A 16,860-nucleotide genomic window follows, 5' to 3' on the forward strand; every position below is an offset into this window, starting at 1 on the left:
TTCCTTTTCCTGTCAATCACAGGGGAACACAAAATCAATTGTAAGTACTATCTACCTCGTTCAAGGATTGTCCTTTTTGTCTAGAATAGGCTGTGCTCTTGTCATCAAATGCCACAAAGTTGCCCTGGCAAGTGCAGGCAGCTTCTTGTGAGCCCCCTCAGGGGAATTTGATATCAGCAATTCAGCATGCACTGGTGCCGAATGCATAGTCTGTTCTCGTTTTTTTGTCACTCTAAGGATCATGGAATCTTGAATCTAGTTGTCTCATTTCGCCTTTTTTTTATTTTATTAATACCTCACACCCTACCACCAAGTACTTGCATTCATTCACACAGCCCATTCTAACACTTCTTTCTAGAAACACGAAAAGACAAACCAAGTGATACAGAGACAAAATGGCGTTCCAGCCTACCCCGATGGATATCTCCGTCATCATCACCAACGCGGCTTTAGCCAAGCCCGGGAATTCGGAGCCTCGATTCCTGACTGAACGCCGCATCACCCCAACCTGGACGGTGATGCAAGTTAAGGCAAAGCTGGAGACTATGACGGGAATCCCGCCAGGATGCCAGCGCCTGCGGGTGAAAGTCCCCGGTCGACCTGATCAATGGGCCGATGGGGACGACCGCCTGATTGGGGATTGGGGGTTGGTGAAGGGGTCGGAGATCGAGGTTGGTTCTCCCTTTTTTTTCTATGCTTTGCTATTTATTTGACCCTGATCTGGCTGCTTTGCCGGACCCAAAACGCCATGTCCTCTAATTGGAGTTGCCGGGGCAAGATATTTTGCTGCGAATTCTGAATATTTGCTGATTTGTATCCTCACCAGGTCAATGATAGCCGCCCACAAACCATGCGGGCTAACTTCACCGACTTGTCATCAGTCGAGAAATATGTGCTGCCAACTGAGACATACGAGGCCCGTTCGGACTCTGTATTGGCTTGGAAGAAGAACCAGAAGCTGGGCCGGTTTGATCCTAACGCTCTATCGCCCGAAGAGGCCCTGCGCCATCAAGTTGAGAAAGACCGGACCGAGGTTCAAGCGAGAGGTTCGTTGAAACAACCATCTCAAGTGTCAATGCGCTTTCTTTTCTTCATTGACCTAATGACATCTTGGCAGGAATCACTGTTGCTAAACGAGCTATCGTTCTGCCATCATCTCCGCCACATATTCGACGCGGCACGGTCCGCTTCGTTGGACCTGTACCGACTATTCCTATTACCGGTCCAGGTCGCGAGCTGCAACAGGATGCAGAACTTCCGGCAGATCTCCAGCCAATCTGGGTCGGGATTGAGCTTGACGAGCCGATGGGGAAGAACGACGGTAGTGTGGGCGGACAGCGCTACTTCGAGTGCTTAGGCAACAGGGGCGTCTTTGTGAAGCCCGAGAAGGTCGAGGTCGGAGAGTTCCCCCCGTTGGATCTAGATGACGACCTAGATGACCTAATGGAAGAGATTTGATACTCTGGGTATGTATACTTTGAATGAATACATTTCGATATTTTCGAATAAATGAGGTTCTGATTCCCGGCTTCTCTCAGTCGGCTCTTCCATCACCAATTATCACCAATAGATACTGCATAATTAACTGGAGAAACAGGCGGAAAAAAACGCCATATTCCCTGGTAATCGTATGAAACAAATCGCTGAAGAACGAATAACAATAAAAGACATTTAGACGCCCACAAAATAAGATTTCAGGGTATCCACATAGAAGACAGGTATCATGGCGCGTTGTCAATGCCTACAAACATGAGAACAGGAGTGGAGGGCAGAGCTAATGGAAGAGATCATTTGCCAGTCTTCTTCTGTTTACCCTTGGGGCGACCCTTGGCTTTCTTAGCAGGGGCGTGAACAGGAGCGGTGGGAGTGTCGGCTTCAAATTCGCTCTCAGGACCGGCATCATGAGACATCTGGGGTGTATCGTCTTCGTTCTCGTTCTCATCGGGGACACAGCCTTGCGTGAAGAAAAGTCGAGCCTCTTTTTGATGGGTGTTTGCAAAGCTGTAATAGTTACCTGGAGATGGGATGTGTCAATTAACTGATACGAATCAAGAAGCCAGAGGAAAATGAGACTCACCACGAGGAACTTGGAAAACACAACCCTTTCCGGCACTAAACTGGACACCTGAGATATCCACTTGAACACGCCCGTGACAGACATAAAAGACCATATGCATTTTCTTGGAGTTCTTGGGTTTCTTGACTCCATCAGGTGGGAGCTCCACAACTCCAGATCCGATGAAAGACGAGCTAAGCAGCTTCGCAAATCGGAATGTTGAGTCTTTGACTTCTCTGGTTTCAATTCCGGAGGGAGCATATGCAATGTCTGTATCAAGATAGACTTAGTAAAGGAACCAACTACGAAGGGGTTGGGGGTTCATACCTAGCACTTCCTCCTCCTTCGAACTCGTCTGTGTTTTCCCGTCCCATTTGAGGGTGTAGCCATGAAGAACACCGCCTTCCTTCTCCCAGAGATCAACATCCTCATCCTCGTCTGAAGTGTCATCCTTTTGTTTCTTAGACTTAGACTTGTGGGACGTTGAGCGTTTCCCCTTCTTCTTCTTCTTTTCAGGCTCTTGCTCCTCGGTGCGAATGACTTCTTTGATGGTTGAAAGAGGATATCGATGTCCCTCGGCTGCCTCCCCATCACCGAAGACGCACCGTTCATTGCGCCAGTATGCTAGTGGTCGGACCGAAACTCGCCCAGATCGAGTGTGAGTCGCGCTGTTGTCGGTAGGATTTTCACGTTTGAGGATATACAAACTTCGGCCTTTCAAAGGCCCTGTGCGGTTGGCGTAATTCTCAACCACTCGATCCAATTCCGGTTCCAAAGGTTCACGCACCGGTGGGGATTCTTTGGTTGTGTTCCGCTTTTTGGTTGGCCTGGGGTCGACATCTTCTTCGATGTTACGGCGCTGAGACTTTGGACGTCCGCGCGGCGCAGGGGGTTTTGCCTGATTCTTGTCTGCCTTGGCGGTCTTTGGCGCGGCCTTCTTTGTTGACTTGGAGGCCATAACGGGTTCTTCCCGAGGCGGAGTCGTGTCAGCCGTAGATGAATTGTCGTCATGATCGTGTTGGTCCTGCCCGGGAGAATCGGGTAGTTCCTCTGCAGCAACTGAATCAGAATCGACATTCAGACTGTCACCGAAATCTTGTTGTACTGCGGCGAATGAATTCGCGTTTTCGTCGCCGTCGCCGTCGGAATAGTCGGAAAAGTCATGTATGCCTGCGGGCTCAAATTCTGCTGCTAGCTGTGCTTTTGTCGCGGGTTTTTGTCGTGTGCCATTCCTCTGGTTCGGGCGTCCCACATTCACCGAGCGAGTGGAAAGAGGAGATGCATCTTGACGCGGTTCTCCCTGTGCGCCCGCGAAACCTTTGCCGTCAGACGGACTAGACGACTCGAGAAGATCTTGCGGGTCTGGAGTGGATTGCAACGCTGGAGTCCTCCGCGGAGACCCAGTGAGGCCAGTCTTCATCGGCGACCGCGCGGCAGGAGGGGGAGAAAAGAGGTACGTGAGCCATTCGTGCCCTTGAGGAAGTCCATGGGATCTGGCGCATTGCCTATAGAATTTGCATCAGCACACAATGAGTCGGTAATATAAGGCGACACTAAATTAGCCCACCTTCATCCATTGACATGCCCTCGGACCCAACTGAAGAGTCATTTTCCACGTCTTCAAACCCATTCAACTCCACAGGCGACTTTTCAGGAGATGAGAAGAGACCGTCAACTTCTTCCATTCCATGTTCGTCGCGTCTACCCTCCTTTAGAGATATGCCAGTGCGCCTAGACGTATTCAGTATAGAGGTTCCTAGTAAGTAGAATTGACTATGACAAATCGACTCACCTTCCCTTGGTTCCCACATTGGAGTAGTCGAAGTCGCGGGCCTTTCCGGGCCCTCGTGCCATATTGAAAGTTTAGCACCAGGATAGAATAGAAATTCAAAAGGTAAGGAGAGATTCAAGAAAAGCAGTCAAAGAGAGACACAAGGTGGAGGGGAGGAATGCGGAATTTAGGCGGGAAGAGCAAGACGCGCCCCCCGCTAATCCCGAATGGTCGACGCGTTGTGCACTCGGGGAGATCTTTTGCATTTCTTTATACTCCATACCCTCAAGACTTTCTTTTTTCTTCGTTTTTAAAACGAACTTTTCAATCTTCTATATGCCTATTATGACAAATGATACTCCCCCCGTCAATCCTCCCAAGGAATCCTCCACCTTTATTCCTCCTAGTGTGATTTCAGAACCCCTTCTCTGCGGCGAGTCCTACGCATACTACACCCCATGCCCAAATGCAATCACGCCCCAAGAGACCTCACCCACGATTCATGATACAGTTGAGAGTACACCATGTGTCTTGGGTGTTGATGAAGCCGGCCGTGGTCCTGTCCTGGGGCCAATGGTCTACGGTGCCTTCTATCTCCCTCTTGATCTCCATCACTCGCTTTTGACCGAAAAACACAGCTTTGATGACAGCAAAGTGCTTACACCAGCCGTGCGAGCGAACCTGATGCATTTATTGAATACACCAGGAGATTCGTTGTTCGAGTCCTGCGGATATGCGGTCAAAGTCCTTTCGGCACGCGACATCTCTTCTGGCATGATGAGATCACCCACCGCAGTATACAATCTGAACGCCCAGGCCATGGATGCCACAGTGGAGCTTATTCGAGGGGTGGTTGAAGACCGTGGAGTGGATGTGCGAGAGGTATACATTGACACGATCGGGAACCCCGCTACATACCAGCAAAAATTGGAGCGAATCTTCCCATCTCTCAAAATCACAGTGGCAAAGAAGGCCGATTCCTTGTATCCCTGTGTCAGCGCCGCCAGTGTGGCAGCCAAGGTGACGCGGGACGTTGCACTGGAAGTCATGTACGAGGCCGTGCTTCGGGCTGAGCAGTCACTTACCACAACCCCCGAGACTTGGGGAAGTGGTTATCCCTCGGACTCCAAGTGTGTCGGATGGCTTCGACGCAACATGGACCCTGTATTTGGATGGGGCAACGAGTGTCGATTCAGCTGGGGCACTGCGAAGGAGATGCTTGAAATGAAAGGAGGAGCACGAGTCGACTGGCCCGACGAAGAGGAGGAAGGAGCACCTCGGCTGGATGAGTTCTTACTATCATCAGCCCCCGGGAAAAGCACGGGCAAGGTTGGATTACGAGATTGGTATGGCCACAGACAAACCGAGGTTCTCTGAATGCGAATGCTCCGTGTAATGTGATTAGACGTGAAACTTAATAAAACATTAATGATACCCCTTGCGCTTGCTTGACAAAGCACAGCAAGAGTGAGAACAAATGAAAGATGAAATAGCATGAAAAGACTCGTACATAGAAATAATGGGTATCATGGGTGAAAAAGATCTGGGCTCATCTGTGGAAATTCACAGCGTAGCAGTCGAGAAGTAGAAGTTGTCCCAAAGGTATTCATAGTCCTCCACAACACTGCCCACCAAGTCCAACAATGGCTTGCCTTTCATCTTTCCAGTTAAACTGTATAGCCAAGGCCTGTTTCACAATGTCAGTATTCAAACAGAAACCCAGAGACAGAACAGAGTCGGGGTTCTTACTTGGTGATATTTTCATAAAATGCGCCTCGCATCATCCACCAGCCCATTGACCATCCACGCTTCTTCAGTTCCTCTCGCTCAAGTCCTGTAAGTCCTCGAAGACCGCCAGCGACCCGTTCACGGAAGTCCCGCTTTGCGAGCTGGCGGCAGCCATACTCCATCCCAAATCCAATAAGCCATGGCCGCCAGCTTCGCTTATCACCACTCCACTTTTGCATCGCCATTGCGTAGACGAGGGGCCGAAGGATGTATAGGACTTCAGCCAGTTGTCCTTGTCCTGTAGCCCGGTGGAGGAGGGCCTTCGGGGGTTTGATGTCATCTGCCGTAAGCACTTTGGAGATGAGATAGTTCGACACATCGTTTACGTCGGGCAGAGACGGAAGGGAAAGTCCCGTGCGAGGCATCGTCCAACTCAAGTCTGAAGACAGCTCGCTGACCGGACTGTCCATTCCGTTCCAGTCACTCTGCGGTTCCTCTTCTTCCGTCGTTCTTGGATCTACCTCGCGCTCTGGAAGTGGAGGACTGACGAGCGGTCTAGAGTTGGTCAATCGCAGAAGAAGCAAGCGGCAAACTGCCTTTGCGAATTCAATAAAGATAACCACGCGCCAACGGGTTTTCTGACCGCGCCGCCGCGCCGCCATCTCCCAGAGAAGCTCGGTATACTGGAGCATTTGTAGCGCAAGCGCCACCTGGCGATACAGCGAGGAGCGAGAGATCCAGTATTTTGTATACCGGGAGTGGGGAGTGGGCGGCGGCCGGCGGACAGTCGATGGAAGCCGATCAACAACTCGCGAAACAAGAGAGTCATGGTATAACGATAACAACTGGACACCGGAGTGTACTGCAGGGGGTATCAGCAGGCGCACCCAAAGGCAAGTACAATGGTACACTAACCACATTCTGAGGGTATCTCTGATTCGCGGTATCGCCCTGGTAGGATATATTTGTTAGATTCTTGTACAGCTGCATGGTCAAACCGAACGAGGACTCACCTGGGATGATATAAGTCAAAGATCTCAGCGCTGACTCGACTTGACCAACCGAGCTGGCATTCTTGGTCACAAAGTCTTCATAGATAGAAAGCCATTTGGAGGGTTGCAAGAGCACCGGGGGTATTGGATTCTGAAAGTTTCGAACGGTTTCCATCTTTAAGCATCAAGCATGTTGAGATAGCTGTGACGGAGGAGATGAGATCCGGGGGAGGGTCACCTCGGGAGGTTACAGGGGCACGTGGTCCCGCGTCTGCCAAGATGCCTTGGGCCGAGGTTGATGCTTTTGGCCTTTTCATACTTTACATATACCTACTTAGATCTAACTAACTAGTTATGCATTGCAAATGAACCGATGGTGTCAGGTATCTTTTATGATGTGTTTTTAGCCATAGAGTAAAGTTTGAATAGGTCGTAGATATATGTTTGTCTTATTCATCCGCCCATGTCCATAACCCCCCAGGACGCATAGCCTCTCGATATCGCTCTTCCACTTTCTGACGCTCCAACCTCTTGGCAGCTTCAAGGTCGTCTTCCTCCTCCTGTGTATCTGGCATATCAGTCCGCCAGAAGCCAGGAGGGGATTGAGCCCGCTGGTGAGTATGCCGATGTCGTCCATATTGGTTGGCCAGTGCCCTGGCTCTCGCTTCCACCAGGAGATTTTCACGCTCTTTGCCGCTCATGTTTCGAAGCAATTGTGTATCTTCTCCCACGAACTCTTGTAGAATTGCCTGATCTTCTTCCTCTTGTTCTGCTTCAGATTTACCGGGGAGACCCCCAAGGCGAGCCATGGCCCGGAACCGATCCCCGCAACATCCTGGGCGAGTACAGCCTGATATGCATTTGCGGTCATCCTTCTTTCGGACAACTGCACCATATGCGTAATCAAGCCCTTGGTTCCTAGCCGGATTGATTTTGAAATGGGCCAACCCAAGACGACGAAGAGGTCTTGCCCTAAATGGTTCATCATCGGGGTCTATATCTGGGGCCATTTGACTCGCCATCTTGGGTGCTGTTTGATCACTGTGGGATGTATCGTTCGCCCTTGTTGAATCTGGACTGGAGACTTTGCTCGCCAAATGAAGGGGTGATTTGGAGGGTACCGATCGTTCTAGAAGATTTTCTAGACGTCTCTGTGCAAATCCACCACTTGTCTTTGCTTCCGAAAGTCCAAGATTGACACCGGAGCCAATCTTCGGAGACGTCCGTAAGGATATCGCATCATCACCGTCTTCTGCCAGAGCTGGGATTGCGCGTCGCTCCAGGTCTTGAAGGCGTTTCGTGGCAGACCCCTGTGCAGAGAATGTGGCCTTGCGTGCGTTGCCGTCAACTTGTCGGAGTACAGATGACAGTTGCGATATTTCCTGGCCTGGTGGAATTTGCTTTGAGTGATGTGCGGTATTTGTATTGTTCTCTGAATTCCAAGCATCTGCGATATTGACATCCCGGTAGGCTTTCCGTTTGATTGGTGTCCGTATCGTGTCCCCTATCTCATCGAGATCTTGCGTGCTCACAAATGGCTGTTCACTGTTGTGCATTGAACCTCGGGTTGGACTCGAGGACAAGATCTCATTTTTGACAACTGCAGGGCGCTCCGAGTTCATGACGGCCCGCTGGGTATGCATGAGATGCCTGTCAGGAAGCGTTGGTGAAAGCCTCTGCCGGGTCTGCTGCCGGTGGACATTGGGTATTGTATCAGAAGATTCCGAGGGTTCCATATCGGGTCTAGGAGAGCTAGACTGAGTGGAGGCCGACCCTGATGTTAAGCCATGCATTACTCTTTGGTTATCATCTTCAACTTTTATATCTGCATGCATATCATCTGCACGGGGCCTTCTTTGTGACAACTTGATGGCCTTGGCAGGAAGATCTGAATGCTCTTCTCTTGGACGTTTCTTCGAGGAGCCTTGGGCCTCCGAGTGTTCTTCGTCGACATCCTCGGGGGTGGGACTTTCCACTCTGCGGAATGTGACAGGTTGACCATTGAGAACAAGCGAGAATTCTCCACGCTCTAGTTGCTGATCCCATCGCCGTAGCTTCTTTTTATGCTGCAACACCCGGGATTTGAGACCACTCCAAGTTTGGATGAATGTCTGTAAATTTGTATAAAGCGCGGTGTATTTGGCCTCGACTCTTTTCTGAGATTTTCGAGACTTGCGATGATCAACCTCCTCCAGATCATCCCCCCACAGATTTTTCGGGTCAAATTCGGTCTCTAGATTGGCATATTCCCCGGGAAGTTCAAGATCCCGTGGATCAACTTCATATTGCTGCAGCTCACTCCGGAGTACCGTGATATCATGCTCAAGCTCTCGGATTCTGGTCTCTGATCGTCGCTGGGCTTGGCTGGCCATTGATTCTTTAATTTCTGCCTCTTTGGCATGTGCATCAATATGGGATTTCATGTGCTTATAGGCATTATCGAAGGAGGCCTCACAGGCATTTGCCACAGCAGCGTGGAGCTCCTTGACAACTTCCATTGTGAGATTTCCAGTGTAGCATCGAGGGACATGACATGGATCAGAAGGAAAGGGAGAAAATAAAAAAGCAAGTTGTAAATGTCCTGTCAGGCCGCACGATATACCTAGGTAAACGCGACGCGTCGAGGCCAAATGGGCGCACGCACGTGAGCTTATCACTCACCGATAAGATTCCCCCGGTGGCTCGGAGCTCCACCTGCAATTGTCCCTCCACTTTCAACTGTGTTCCTCCGAGCGGAATGATTTCTCTGATTCATTCTACTGGTCTCACAAGTTTTTCTTTAGCCTGAGACAGGATGTCCAAACGGTGCAGAGACTGGGACTCCGATCTACCGCAAAAGCGGACCCGTACTCGGAACGATATTGGGCCTGTTGATCGTCTGTCTCGTCTGAGCAATGAGTTGCTGCTCCATATCCTTTCATTTTTACCAGTATCATCCCTTAATGTGTGTCAAAGGTATTTCATCTTCCCATTGTCGTCGGTTGTTCTCGGGAGGTTTCGCTGACTTGCTAACTCAACCAGGTTATCACATCGCTTCCATGCTCTTGGTGGGGACTCCGAGATATGGAAAAGGCAATACTACTCGCAATGGGTGCGACCCCGGGCCCGCCGCCTCGCAAATATTAGACGCACAACCCTTCCAGCCAAGACGGATTATTCGCCCAAGGTCGCAACATGGTTCGATCATGGGCACTTGGCACAGGAGGGCAATTGGAAACGGCAGTATCGGCTCCGGCATAATTGGTCTAAAGGGCTATGTCGGGTTACTGAGGTAGAGTTTCCTCAGCCACCATGCCCTCCTACGCTGGTCAGGTTTTGTGCTGGGATTGTCTTCACGGCAGACTCAGCGCACGGGCTCCGGGCTTGGACTGCAAGAGATTCAGCATGTTGTCTTGCAAGAATCCCTTTGTCAGTTCCATCGAAATCGCCATCTACAATCCCAACTGCCTTGGCAGTAAGCCAAGTCCAAGATAAGATCGAGATCTCAGTCGGACTGGAAAATGGTCACTTCAGCCTCTTCGTCTTGAATCTTCAAACGTCCCAGCTAGACTTGCAGTCTTCTCATGTCGGCTGCAGCGATGCTGCTATAACAGCAATGGCCCTCTCGTCGCCGTATTTAATGGTAGTATCCCAGCACAAAGATTTGACCTTGTACAATCTACGACCTGGCAGCCATCTAACAGGGGCAACTGCCGAGGCCTCGCAGCCCCGCCAGGTTGCCTCCCTCAAGGCAGATAACATTGTTGCACCCATGACACTGTCTCTTAGAATCTCGTCTTTTGAAATTGTCGCTACTATTGTGTATAGTTTCTTCCATATTGGCTGTGGGTGGTCTCTTGGGATTCAAGAATTGCGTCTAGGCAAGGATGGGCAACAACTTGATTCCCGACTGGCTACTACAGTGGATTCCCAATATGGATTGAGGCCACTTCAATCCAGAAAGAGGCGACACTCTGCCGAATCGGCCGACAATCAACCTCGCATGGACCCTGGGGCACCGTCTATCATACATCAACAGCCGCCAACCTCCATGTCCTATTCACATCCATATTTGCTGACCTCTCATGCGGACAACACGTTGACTATGTACCTTGTGGTATCTACATCGGAATCTTTGTTCGTTCAAGGCGGCCGGCGACTTTGGGGCCATACCTCTTCGGTATCTGCAGTTCAAGTGACCAACCGCGGGAAAGCTGTCTCTGTAAGCTCTCGAGGGGATGAGATTCGAATATGGGAGTTAGAGATGGCGATATCATCCCTGGGCAGCCGCAAATTCTTCGAGGAGAACGGTGTTCAGCTCAATACTGGAAACAAGGATGGGGAGCCCGAACCAGAGCCGGGACTAGGAACTGTTTATCACAATTTGGGCAATGTAAATGTGGAATCCCAAGAACTGACCCTACCTATCGGATTTGACGAAGAACGGGTCCTTCTCCTTCGAGAAAAGACCGGAACACAGTTACTTGAGTGTTACGACTTCACCTAACACAAGTATATATGGATATGTATATATATATTTATGTATGTGTGTGTGTCAAGGTATGCAAAGACAAGAAAGAACCCCTGTGACGTGTGTAGCACAAGGTACTCAACCTGGACTGGGGACCCTGGCAGGACAGGGGTTGTTCATATAAAAAGTCGCCCCAAATTTTGTTCGACCTTTTTTGTCCCCATTTTCCATTCTCCGGTCTCAGGTCTTGGGGACCTGAGACCTCCCATTTTCCATAAAAAGTCAAATGGATAAGAGGGGACAGGCAGACAGGCAGACAGGCATTCTCTAAATCCATGACTTCCATTATATACACTGATGATCGGGAGGAAACAGAGAAGAACAGAATATAAAACAGAAAATCCAAAAGGGAAAAAAAGAGCCAAAAGAGCTAAAAGAGCTAAAAGAGCTAAACTTCCCAAATCAAGAGAATCCATCTGTCTCTTCAGGGCGGTCAGCTTTGGAAGAAATCATTTCTCCCCCGCACAATATTATATTTTTCCCAGAGCAGACTCTTCAACTTCTTCATTCTTACCTTTACTTTTTTCTCTCTTATAAAACTACCCCCTCTATTCAATAATGGATTTCCCTCCTGCCGGACGTGGTGGCTGCTTCAACTGTATGTTCTTTTTTCCCCTGCAACCTGGACTAGGAGACAAGCATTAGTTTGGTTAAATCCCTGTGAAATACGTCATATTCACTTGGAGCTGTGCTTGTACTCGAATTGGATCCGAGCTCTATTGCGACACATCTCTATTGCGCAGATTGATACTTGATTTGGTTTTTTTTTATTTTATTTTATTTTTACTAACACTCTTCCTTCATAGGCGGCGAGGCCTCTCACCAGGTAATTACAACCTTTGCCTGATTCCCTCTGAAAATTTTGAATCACAACATTTTAAGAGACTTGAAGCTTATCTGCTCTTTCTAGGCCAAGGACTGCCCTAAGAAGGGAAACCCTACCTGGTAATTCCCCTTTTGTGATCTGTCAATTTAAAAAGCTAAAAAGCTAACCCTACTCCTCCAATAGCTACAACTGCAACGGTATGCTCATCTCAAAATTGTTCCGTCCATTGAACATCTGGACTGGTTATTAGAACGTTGCTAATCAATTTCACAATTACAGGCCAAGGTCACTTGAGTAAGTTGAAAGTTGAATATCGCAGATTCTGTTTGGACTTGACTAACATTTCGAAAGGCCGTGAATGCCAGGAGCCTGCCAAGGAGAAGTCGTGCTACCGTTGCGGCCAGACCGGACATCTTTCTCGCGAATGCCCCCAGGGTGGTGACAGCAACTACAGCGGTGGTGGCTCCCAGGAGTGCTACAAGTGCGGACAGGTCGGCCACATTGCGCGCAACTGCTCTCAGGGTGGTAACTACGGCGGTGGTTACAGCGCGGGTGGTGGCTACGGTGGTGGTTTCGGTGGTCCCGGTGGTGCCGGTGGTCGCCAACAGACCTGCTACTCATGCGGTGGCTTCGGCCACATGGCCCGTGACTGCACCCAGGGTCAGAAGTGCTACAACTGTCAGTTATCTCGGGCTTTTCTCACTTTCTCTAGAATCTGCTACTAACCCATTATTAGGCGGCGAAGTCGGCCACGTCTCTCGTGACTGCCCCACTGAGGCCAAGGGTGAGCGCATGTGCTACAAGTGCAAGCAGCCCGGCCACGTTCAGTCCGCTTGCCCTAACTAAGGTGTCCATTGCTTGCATTGCTCTTTTGGTCAACATCTTTCTTCAGTTTCCATGGGATTGGACGACATTTTTCATGCATGCACGAAACGAATTTCTCTTTTTTTCCCCCTGAAAATGTATGATTAGAGATCAACACCTGATAAGGTTGACATGATCTAACTTTTGATGCCTCCTACCTAGGTTGTTTGGTAATTCCCGGGTTTTATGATAACACGTATAAAATGTGAAGTAGGGAGCCTGGCAAATACTCGTATTTGCACCTTTTAATTCTCTAAGTTTATCTGGATTGGGAGTCGACGCATTTGCTATGTAGCTCAAATCGGTTCTGATTCCTTTTTTTAAAAAAAAAAAGTATAAAAAAAAGGAACTGTCATACATACACTCGCCTCCCAGAGAGTTGGGATCCCCATGGCGCTCATGGCTTAATTACGAGCTGCAACTGCACATCATAGCCCTCTTGTACTTGGGGACATCCCCACAGAAACGTTCTTCCTCTTCCTTGTGAAGATTCCATTCATCGTTGAACGGGTGCAAAGACATCTGCATGATCCGGCCTAGAATATCTCGGTCTCCTTTGCGCTCCACACGCTCGATGACCTCGTCGAGAATCCACCCTCGAGGCACGAACTATCAGTGGGTTAGTCACCGGTCTTCGAAAGGAAGATTTCAATAGGTACTTACATTCGGGTTGACAGATTTCATGGCCTTTTGTCTTTCCTCGTCGTTTGCGGGGCCCCAGTCCTCTAGGACGCGAAGCCGCCAACTATCCAGCCATTTCGCAATGCGATCTCTAGCTGTAGTCTCGGTGTATCCGATCCCACCGAAACCTTCAGCGTGGAAGAAGACCGAGGCTGCTTCCCTTCGGCCTTCTTCGGTCTCCAGATTGGATAGTGGCAGTCCTGAGAGTCGGCGGAAGAAGTGGTTGAAGTCCAGTTCGAGTGCTTCTAGGGTGTCTAGCATCTCCGAAAAAAGATTCTGAAAGTCCGATTCGGCCTGTGTTTTGAGTCCTAGCCTCTGGCCCATCAAGCGCTTGTATTCGTTTAGGAATACTGCTTTGAACTCCTCGCCCACACGCTCAATAATTTTCTCCGCACGTTTGATGAGTTCCGGTTCAAACTCCTCCGTCACCCCATCATTGACGAAGCTTTCATCGTCAACCCGGTTTCCGGCCCCAATCAACTCACCTAATGACTCTCCGAGTCGGACCAGATTCCACCAGATAATGCTGGGTTGGTTGCGATAGGCGTATCGCAACATATGGTCATCATGGTTCGGGGTGTACTGGGGATCAAAGTTGTCCATAAACGCAAAGGGGCCGTAGTCCAGCGACAAGCCGTAGATGGATGTGTTGTCGGTATTCAGCACGCCATTCATGAACCCGTAGGCCTGCCACGCGGCCACCGTCTTAGCATTGCGGCGAGCGATTTCTCGATACAGTCTAGCAAATCGATTTTCTTGTACATCCTGGTGTTCTTGTACTTGGTCACCGGGGATACCCCTTTGGGGATTATCGATTTGCGTGGAAGACTGCTGGTCATGTAGCGATACAATGGCGGGAAGGGATTCCCACCCGCTAAAAACGTCTTCTCCAACATATATCGCAAGCTTCCTGATCAGCTCACGATCTCCGCGAACGCGAAGAAGATCAAAGGTGCCGATTCTTAGCCAACTCTCAGCAAACCGAGCAACAATTGCTCCTGGTTCAAGACGTTCTCGCAATACCTTAACATTGGGGACCAAGGTGAGTGAGAGTGCCCGAGTGGTTGGTATACCGAGGGCAGAAAGAGCTGGTAATATTTCAGTGGTCTGTCCTCAGGTTTGATGCAGGTTTGATACAGGTTTGCTTACCTTCTGAGACCACGTATTCACGGATACTTGACCGGAGGACAGCTTTGCCATCTGCGAAACGCGAATAGGGTGTTTTGCCTGCTCCTTTCAGTTGCAGCTCATACCGCGTATTTGTCTGCGGGTTGGTGCATTCGAAGAGACTGATTGCACGCTAATTTCGTCGGTAATTAGTATCTCTAGTGAACCGAGGACTCGGTTTCATATTAACTTACCCCGTCTCCAAGTTGTCCAGCCCATGAACCGCTACATGTTGTCAGCTGCTAACGTTACATTTCGAGCTTCTTCCGTAGCTTACAATTGCCACCCTGCGCAGGTTAGTCTCTTTTGGGTTCCTCATGCATGACAACGTGGATACTGACCTCCATAACACTGTGCCCATGGGTAGATTCCACCCTGTTCCTCGTTCCACCAAATCTCATTCCCGGCGACCAGCGCCTTGAATGGTGACGTTTGTTCCTCACCTGGTTTCAATCCCAAATCTTTCATCGCCTTCGAACTGACTCCCAGTAGTTCTGGCTCATCGGTCTGCTCTGGGCGAATATATGTGAACAAAGCTCCTTTGACCATGCGAGGCCCCAAAGTTTCCCTTGGGGCCTTATGCGATGATTCCGGTGTATCAAAAGCCGGATCAGGAGGTAATTTAGAGGTGAAAACATTTGATTTCGGTAACTCAGCCAGGGAAACCCCGGCAGTCGAAATATGTGATACCATTTGGTTTAAACGATTTCGAACCGGTGGCCGAAAGCTGCGTGGAAACATATACCAATTCCTTGAACACGCAAGTACGCAGAAGTTCATAGAGAGAATTTAAGTAATTGCTCAAGGATATGAAACCAAGTGAAGGTAGTTGAAGTATGGAGAGGGAGCTTTCGCCCGGGAGTCAGAAATGACATAATTGGCATTATTAATCATTGCCCAGGTCCAGCCCTGGAGGTCTACCGTGGATGGGCTCCCGAAGTCATCCACTTACAACACCTTTCCACCTTTCATCATCCTCCAGGGCTATATTGCCCTTTTTATAAGAAATCATGGCAAATACTATTTCGTCTATTCCTACATTGGACCTCAATGACGGTACCTCGGTCCCTATCGTGGGTAATCCATCATACCCCACATCCATGCATAAACATGGGCAATGTTCAATGTTCAATATTATCTAACAAATACAGATTGGATATGGCACTGGCACCGCGTGGTTTAAGAGGTCCGGGGACACCGGTATCAATCATGAATTGGTTGAATCAATCAAGACGGCAAAGAAGCTAGGATACCACCACCTCGATGGAGCTGAAATATACCAAACCGAGGAGGAACTGGGACAGGCAATCAAAGAGAGCGGGGTATCACGAGAGAAACTCATCGTGACGACTAAGGTCATCACCAATATCGCCGATATTCCTCAGGCCATTGACACTAGTCTCAAGAAGCTCCAGCTTGACTATGTGGACCTGTAAGTGAATTCCAATGTGGTGTGAGTAATTGGCTCGCCCGGGAACCACTTTTAATAATTAAAGCAGGTACTTGATCCACGCCCCGTACTTTGCAAAGTCCAAGGGAGAGCTTCAAGCTGCCTGGGCTGCCATGGAGCAAGTAAAGGCATCTGGAAAAGCCCGGTCCATTGGCGTGTCAAATTTCCTACAAAGCGACTTGGAGACCATTCTAAAAACCGCTAAAGTGGTACCATCTGTGAATCAGATTGAGTTCCATCCTTACCTTCAACATGGCAATCTTGTTCCCTACCAAGAGAGTAAAGGTATCAAGACTGTTAGTTATGGGGGCCTCACCCCTGCCACCCGGGCTCAGGGCGGCCCATTGGACCCTCTGCTCTCTTCCTTGGCCACCAAATATGCAGTCAGCCAGTCTGAGATCCTGTTACGCTGGATTATCGACCGTGGCTGTGTGGCTATCACCACCAGTGGCAAGGAATCCCGCCTGAGCAGCTATTTGCGCACATTTACATTCAAATTGACTCCTCAAGAGGTTGAGGAGATCTCCAAGATAGGCGAGCAGAAACATTACCGTGCATTCTGGCGTGAGAAGTTTGCAGAAGATGATCGTTCCTGAACGAGGCTTCAGGAACAAACCTAGCATAAGGATTTTTATAGATCCATTCCCTGCATCTTGTCAAGACGACAAGGTACATACCTCCTACATATCCACATATTCATGTACATATGTATGTAGATATTCGGATTGATTTCTTCAATATTTGAATAGTTACATAGATGGACCTTCAATGTTGTACTGTATGTAATGAAATTGTACGGTAACGATAAGCCGATA

The 16,860-nt window shown here is 49.3% G+C and overlaps 9 protein-coding genes across 9 annotated transcripts; 5 read left to right on the forward strand and 4 right to left on the reverse strand.

The window, feature by feature from the left end:
• Positions 1-395: 395 nt before the first annotated feature.
• On the forward strand, positions 396-1,458 carry N7471_009558 (TBCB family protein; the record flags this gene model as incomplete). Its single annotated transcript, XM_057282277.1, has 3 exons — positions 396-671; positions 827-1,046; positions 1,118-1,458. The coding sequence occupies 3 exons, from the start codon at positions 396-398 to the stop codon at positions 1,456-1,458; spliced, it is 837 nt and encodes a 278-aa protein (XP_057133160.1).
• A 58-nt stretch (positions 1,459-1,516) lies between these two features.
• Positions 1,517-3,910, reverse strand: N7471_009559 (Cupin domain protein; the record flags this gene model as incomplete). Its single annotated transcript, XM_057282278.1, has 5 exons — positions 1,517-2,014; positions 2,078-2,326; positions 2,384-3,561; positions 3,650-3,787; positions 3,849-3,910. The coding sequence occupies 5 exons, from the start codon at positions 3,908-3,910 to the stop codon at positions 1,788-1,790; spliced, it is 1,854 nt and encodes a 617-aa protein (XP_057133161.1). The 3' UTR covers positions 1,517-1,787.
• Positions 3,911-4,163: 253 nt separating this feature from the next.
• Positions 4,164-5,204, forward strand: N7471_009560 (ribonuclease H2 catalytic subunit RNH201; the record flags this gene model as incomplete). The annotated part of the gene is made up of 1 exon (XM_057282279.1): positions 4,164-5,204. The coding sequence occupies one exon, from the start codon at positions 4,164-4,166 to the stop codon at positions 5,202-5,204; it is 1,041 nt and encodes a 346-aa protein (XP_057133162.1).
• A 186-nt stretch (positions 5,205-5,390) lies between these two features.
• N7471_009561 (peroxisomal membrane protein PEX16) lies at positions 5,391-6,722 on the reverse strand (the record flags this gene model as incomplete). Its single annotated transcript, XM_057282280.1, has 4 exons — positions 5,391-5,514; positions 5,577-6,417; positions 6,471-6,506; positions 6,569-6,722. The coding sequence occupies 4 exons, from the start codon at positions 6,720-6,722 to the stop codon at positions 5,391-5,393; spliced, it is 1,155 nt and encodes a 384-aa protein (XP_057133163.1).
• Positions 6,723-6,996: 274 nt separating this feature from the next.
• Positions 6,997-9,045, reverse strand: N7471_009562 (SAE2 C-terminal domain-containing protein; the record flags this gene model as incomplete). The annotated part of the gene is made up of 1 exon (XM_057282281.1): positions 6,997-9,045. The coding sequence occupies one exon, from the start codon at positions 9,043-9,045 to the stop codon at positions 6,997-6,999; it is 2,049 nt and encodes a 682-aa protein (XP_057133164.1).
• A 296-nt stretch (positions 9,046-9,341) lies between these two features.
• N7471_009563 (WD domain protein) lies at positions 9,342-11,033 on the forward strand (the record flags this gene model as incomplete). The annotated part of the gene is made up of 2 exons (XM_057282282.1): positions 9,342-9,502; positions 9,569-11,033. The coding sequence occupies 2 exons, from the start codon at positions 9,342-9,344 to the stop codon at positions 11,031-11,033; spliced, it is 1,626 nt and encodes a 541-aa protein (XP_057133165.1).
• Positions 11,034-11,615: 582 nt separating this feature from the next.
• Positions 11,616-12,729, forward strand: N7471_009564 (uncharacterized protein; the record flags this gene model as incomplete). Its single annotated transcript, XM_057282283.1, has 7 exons — positions 11,616-11,655; positions 11,864-11,883; positions 11,968-12,002; positions 12,067-12,080; positions 12,163-12,177; positions 12,235-12,561; positions 12,620-12,729. 7 exons carry the CDS (start codon positions 11,616-11,618, stop codon positions 12,727-12,729), a joined length of 561 nt encoding a protein of 186 aa, XP_057133166.1.
• A 426-nt stretch (positions 12,730-13,155) lies between these two features.
• N7471_009565 (uncharacterized protein) lies at positions 13,156-15,375 on the reverse strand (the record flags this gene model as incomplete). The annotated part of the gene is made up of 6 exons (XM_057282284.1): positions 13,156-13,356; positions 13,411-14,516; positions 14,578-14,728; positions 14,790-14,820; positions 14,873-14,882; positions 14,937-15,375. 6 exons carry the CDS (start codon positions 15,373-15,375, stop codon positions 13,156-13,158), a joined length of 1,938 nt encoding a protein of 645 aa, XP_057133167.1.
• A 230-nt stretch (positions 15,376-15,605) lies between these two features.
• On the forward strand, positions 15,606-16,641 carry N7471_009566 (aldo/keto reductase; the record flags this gene model as incomplete). Its single annotated transcript, XM_057282285.1, has 3 exons — positions 15,606-15,668; positions 15,747-16,027; positions 16,095-16,641. The coding sequence occupies 3 exons, from the start codon at positions 15,606-15,608 to the stop codon at positions 16,639-16,641; spliced, it is 891 nt and encodes a 296-aa protein (XP_057133168.1).
• Positions 16,642-16,860: the final 219 nt, after the last annotated feature.

This window comes from Penicillium samsonianum (assembly GCF_028829775.1).
Source record: "Penicillium samsonianum strain IBT 33392 chromosome Unknown utg000005l_segment0_segment0, whole genome shotgun sequence".
In the NCBI taxonomy this organism is placed as follows: Eukaryota; Fungi; Ascomycota; class Eurotiomycetes; order Eurotiales; family Aspergillaceae; genus Penicillium; species Penicillium samsonianum.